The following is a 5,994-nucleotide window of genomic DNA, read 5'->3' on the forward strand; positions in this document are numbered from 1 at the left end:
AGGGAACAGGCCATAATAAGGAAACAATAGCAGATTCTCATTTGTAATTTAAAAAAAAAAAAAAAAACCTAACCCGGATCAAGGGGAAAGAATAAACCATAACGCTCCAGGTATTCATTAAGCTCTATCCATCCAATCCCAGGTTCAACAACCACGTCCATGTCCTCAACATGTAATGCTTTAACTTTCTACTATATGAGCAATAAAAAATAAGGTAAGGATGACAACAATAAAAGTTTTTTCTAATATATGAGCAATAAAAAATAAGGTAAGGATGACAACGATAAAAGTTGTAGAAAAACACAAGCATTAGAAAATCTCTAGGAAAAGCTCATAATAATTACATTCTAGGAAAATTACTGATCATGGTCAGTACATACCTTCATCAATGACATGTCAATGCAAACACCTCCGTTAGGAGATAAGGTGTGACCTTCGATTGAGGTAGCTCCACCATATGGTATAATAGGAACCTGCTTATGGAATAAAGAAAATCAGCCAACTACTAAGATGGTGAAATATGTATCAAACACCAATGAAGTAGAGAAAGCAAATGAACAGATCCAAAGTGGTTTCTTTACTATAATATATAGTCATCAATTGCTAAAACTTGCTGAAGAAACTATGCACAGCACACAACATTACTAGATATAGAAGCACACAACTTTAAACACAAGATATGATTTCTTATATGTATAATAAATATATATAGCCATAAATTCTAAAAATTGCAGGAAAAACTATGGCGACAACATCATTGGAGACGTAAGCACAAACTACAATCACAACATTATTGGACACATAAGCACGAAACTACATACTAAGTAGTGTTGAATCAAACCAAAATTAGATATTGCCTAAAACTTGTTAGACGATACAAAATAACACTTAAAAGGGCCGAAATCAGTGCAAATTAGTAGAAAGGGAAAAGCTCAGACCTTATGCTTATTACACGACTTGACTATCTTGGACACTTCCTCTTCAGACCTGCAAATTACACAGAACTTTGTAGACAAAATTATTTATGTGAAAATCAAACTTAAATGTAAAACCAACTTTTGCCAATACAAGGGGAAACTGCTAAGGAACAAATCAACCAACAATAAATTAGATATTTAGCTTTAAGACAGTTCATCAAGACAAGAATTATTCTCACCTAGGAAAAACAACCACGTCAGGGATGTTAACAGCTTTGTGAAAGCTATTTTGTGGTTTCCCATGGAAATATCTCTCGTCATAGTCCATTGTTAAGCGATCCTGTAAAACAGATTATATTGTAAACTATCTACAAAAATGTTAAACCGTAACTAGAACATCATAAATTATCCCGGACAAAGCAAGTCGCTTTAAGAAAATAAACATTCTTTTTCCTTCTATAGTATAAAAAGCCATTGATGAATCAAAATAAGTGTATGATACTTGACATATAGCCTTCAATTCATCCATAAACTCTTGTGGAACTTCCTTGTGTGAGCCCTTCACCACGTAGTCTGTGCTACCTTTGCCCCCAAAGCTCAAAACTCTGATATCCAAAATGCAAAATTACAACCCAAGATCAAACACTATCAAACCAACTACAAATTTGTTGAAAAAGTTTTCTGACTTATTATATCTCATGGTCAAACAGAAGCATTTCTCGAGACCTAAATAAACCCAGAAATATGTCTCCAAATAAACAAGTCAACGTAATCTGACTACAAATAAACAAGGTCAAAATCACATCTTTACAGAAACAGACAGCAAATGAAGTTGTTCAACACAAAAACTGAGTCTTTTTCAATGCCGAGAAAACTTTTCAGACATTTTTCTACACGAAAACGGCTCACCGAGAAGAATCGATTTCGGACGAATCGCAGAGAGAAAGCGAGCCAGCGGAGACGGCGAGAGCCAACGGAAGAAGAGAGCTCGGCCATGAGAAGAGGAAGGACGAGCGGTTCGCTTGATGACGATGATAATAGAAGCCATTAGAGACGGGTTTTGAGTCGATTGAGTTTCTGATGGGATTTTGGGAACAAGAATGAGAAGTCTTGAGGTTGAGCTTGAGGGAACTGAGTAAGGATTTTGAGCGAGAGCGAAGGGAAGAAAACAACGACGAGGAAGCCATTAGTGGTTGAATAACGATGCGGAGGAGGAACAGTGAGTTTTTTATGGTCTGGAAGTGGAGAAGAGAAGCTGAGCCTGAAAGGAAAGAGTGAGCCTGAAAGGAAAGGGTGGGGAAAAAAAAAAAAAGGGAAATTAGGCTGGTGGCTTTTTTAATCACCTTATGTAATTTGTTAATTAAAATTGATAAATAATAACTTAATTTTAATTAATTATTAATTAATGTTGATTAATAATAAAAAAAATAATTGATTTAATTAATGATTGATTGATGAGTTTATTAGTAATTACCTGTTGAGTCTATTAATGATTGACCACTAAATTAATAAAAATGGTAATTTTTTTATTTTACAAAACTTTGGCCATCTACGAAAACCACCCTTAAAAAAACGGCGATTTGTGCTGAAATCCCTTAAAGATGAAGCCATTTGGTTCCTATGATCCTATCCTTGAATTCATGATTAGTGCTATTTAACAAAGAATTTAAATTTAAAATTTTTTTTTTACAATACTCCCGTTAATGAATCAGAATTATTGATTTAAACAAGCGAATTAAATAGACATGAAACAGACACATAACTTTAGTAAAAAAAAAGAGTAAAAAATGCTTAGAGACACTATCAGTGTAAATATCACCACTAGTACAAAATAGACTCTGATATTGAAAGGAAACAGTGGGGAAATAAAGGGAAATTAGGTTGGTGGCTTTTTTAATCACATCTTTTTATAAATGGTCGAACTTTTTTTATTTTATAAAAATAGCCGTTATATTTACATCAGTCAATTCATAATTGACTTATGGACCACAGTCTATCAGTGATTGACTCGCGATCAATTAATGATTGATTGATTCATTATTAATTTATCAAGGGTTTATTATTGATAAACATATAATTTGTTGATTGAAATTGATAAATAACAACTTAATTATAGTTAATTATTAACTAATGGTGATTAATAATAAAAAAATAATTGAGTCAATCAATGATTGAATGCTGAGTCTATCAGTGATTGATCGTTGAGTCTATTAATGATTGACCACTAAATTAATAAAAACAATCATTTTTACAATTTTACAAACTTCAGGCATCTACGAAAACCATCCTTAAAAAAATGCGACTTGTGCTGAAATCCCTTAAAGATAATGAATCTGTTTGGTTCCTATGATCCTATCTTTGAATCCATGATCAGTGTTCTTCGTCTAACAAAGAATTTGAATTTAAAAATTTCTTTTTTACAAAACTCTCGTTAATGAATCAGAATTATTAATTTAAACGAGTGAATCAAACGGACGTGAAACGGACCCATAACTTCAGTAAAAAAAAAAAGGGTAAAAAATGCTTAGAGACGCTACCGATGTATATTAAACACCATCGATGCTCAATAACGTTGTTGAAACAAGTATTCTTTTACTGAGAAAGACTTTTACAACTTCGAACCCTCAACCTCTGAAGTATATATAGTATATGGGTAGTTCTACTTACACACCCTTTTTTACTTTCTATGGGTGCATTGGAACTCGTTCCAAAATGATTTTTATTTTTGTATGAAAATGAAAATGAAAACGTTTTCAATCTCAGACATAAATCATTTTTGAAAATGCGTTTGGTTGTTTTATCAAAAGATTGTTTTCAGTATAAAAAAAACCCATTAATGTCTCTCTCTCTCTTTCTCTCTACTCAAGAGAGAAGGAAAAAAAATAAAAAATGAAAAAATGACTAAAAGTCATATTTCATTTCTCTCTTATTTTACACTAAACCAAAAAATCGTTTTCATTTTCGTTTTTTGTCTTTATTGCGCTAAACGCCGTCTTAGAAACGTTTTCATTTTTTCAAACGTGAAAAATAAAAATGTAATCAATTCTAAACACGGCCTATATTTCTTTCTAAACACACGCTCCACATAATTTTAAAATGGTTGAATTTACTTTTTACACACTTTTATTATTTTAAAATTACTCCAAACTATTTTCATAGGATTATTAATTCTTGATCATTTCATTTTTCTTTTCACACCAACTATTTTATTTTAATAACTTTTTAGAAAATATAAAGGAAACTCAAAATATAAATTAGAAAGCAATATAATTTAAAATAGAAAAAAATGAAAAACAAATAAACAAGCATAAAAAGCAGAAAAAAGAACAAAATGGAAAAAAAATCAATTCTACTTTATAAGAAAAAAAACAAAATGATTTTCCTTTTCAGAAATGAAATAATTAGAAAAATAAAAAACATTAACACAAAAATTCATTACAGTATTTTTTTCATGATATAAATTTTTTTATTATAATGTTTTTTCTCATAAAAATTTAAATTTAACTTTTTTCTTACAGTGTTTTCTCTTATTACAGTATGTTTTCTCTTACAGTTTTTTTTTTCATTTGAGTTGTGACTTGAGTTGTGAAAAGAAATTTGAGTTGTGAAAGTATAAAGGATACTCAAAAATATAAATTAGAAAGCAATATAATTTTAAAAAATAAAAACAACATTATTATATGGAGGTATGATTAAAAATACAAAATGGAAAAAAAGTAAAACAAATAAACGAGCATAAAAAATAACAAAATGGAAAAAAAATTCAATTCTACTTTATAAGAAACAAAAAAAAAAAGACAAAATGATTTGCCCTTTCAAAAATGAAATAATTAGAAAAATAAAAAATATTAACACAAAATATCATTACAGTATTTTTTTCATAATTTAAATGTTTTTATTATAATATTTTTCTCACAAAAATTTAAATTTAACTTTTTTCTCACAAAAATTTAAATTTAACTTTTTTCTCACAAAAATTTAATTTAACTTTTTTTTACAGTATTTTCTCCGATATAAAAAAAAAATTGAGTTGTAAGAGGTACACCCCCTCAATCTGCATGCTTCACAGCCTTCCTTGTCTAAATCCCATTGCTATCGCGTGAGCGATGGCCGATCACTCCACTTATTCTAGGAGTAAACTCTAGAACCAATAGTTCATTATCAACTGGTTTTTTTGGTTCTAATACTCCATCTGGAGTCATCAATATTTGTCAATGTTGTTAGTATCGATGGTAGCCTTATATGGTTCCGTATAGGAGGTTGTCGCAGTCATCTAAGTATTTTATAAATAGTAGGGATTTGGGGCCTTGAATTATTAGCAATATATCACTTTGGTCCATCAACTTTTAAGTTTGATAAATTAGTCCCTAAACTTCAGTTTTTTAGACCGTTTTGGTCCATGAGAATAAATTTGATGATGAAATTTTAAAACTTCACAAAGAGAATCATGTTCTAGTCATATATACAGTTGTCAAATGGGCTGGGCTGGAGAATCATGTTCTAGTCATATATAGAGTTATCAAATGGGTCGGGCCGTAATTGTTTTGGGTTTGGCACGACCTGTGACGGTACTGTTACAGGTCGGCCCGGCCCGGCACGTTAGATGGGCCGCGGCCCAGGGCCGGCCCTAGCCCTTGACGGCTGCGGCCCGGCCCAAGCATGGATTTAGCCCAGCCCATATGCGGCCCGCGAAACGGCCTGCCAGGCATGTCTAGCAAGTGACCATTGGGCCCTTCGCGCACCCAACGGTCGGCTCGTGATGGGCCTGCCATTAGGCCCGTGACGGGTCAACCGTTGGGCACGTGAAGGGCCCAACGGTCACTTGCCGAAAATGTGACAAAAAATCCTTTATAAATACCCATAAATCCCACACAATAATTCACTCTCAACTTTTCATATCACTCTCATTTTAATTCTAATATTGTCTCTTTGATATTGATTCTAAGCTTTTCTCTCTCGATTACTCATTTTCTTGCTCTTTCATTTACAAAGTTCAATCAATTTGAAGAAACCCCTGAAAAAAAGGTATTCTACTTATCAATTTTATTACGTAACATTATATTATTCAAGTTTATTT

At 31.8% G+C, this 5,994-nt stretch overlaps 1 protein-coding gene across 2 annotated transcripts in view; it reads right to left on the reverse strand.

Moving 5' to 3' along the window:
- LOC21395633 (D-lactate dehydrogenase [cytochrome], mitochondrial) overlaps positions 1–2,188 on the reverse strand; it is a 14,038-nt gene extending 11,850 nt beyond the window's left edge. For both annotated transcript variants that reach the window (XM_024171231.1, XM_024171232.1), the window contains exons 1-6: positions 1,827–2,188; positions 1,420–1,522; positions 1,157–1,257; positions 939–987; positions 381–473; positions 74–188 (exon numbers count right to left, since the gene is read on the reverse strand). In XM_024171231.1, coding sequence (XP_024026999.1) covers positions 74–188; positions 381–473; positions 939–987; positions 1,157–1,257; positions 1,420–1,522; positions 1,827–2,104 — 739 coding nt within the window. In that variant the 5' untranslated portion in view covers positions 2,105–2,188. The remainder of the gene's footprint in view (positions 1–73; positions 189–380; positions 474–938; positions 988–1,156; positions 1,258–1,419; positions 1,523–1,826) is intronic.
- Between the last annotated feature and the right edge of the window lie 3,806 nt (positions 2,189–5,994).

The sequence above is a fragment of the Morus notabilis genome, unplaced genomic scaffold (genome assembly GCF_000414095.1).
Source record: "Morus notabilis unplaced genomic scaffold, ASM41409v2 Scaffold446, whole genome shotgun sequence".
Taxonomy (NCBI): domain Eukaryota; kingdom Viridiplantae; phylum Streptophyta; class Magnoliopsida; order Rosales; family Moraceae; genus Morus; species Morus notabilis.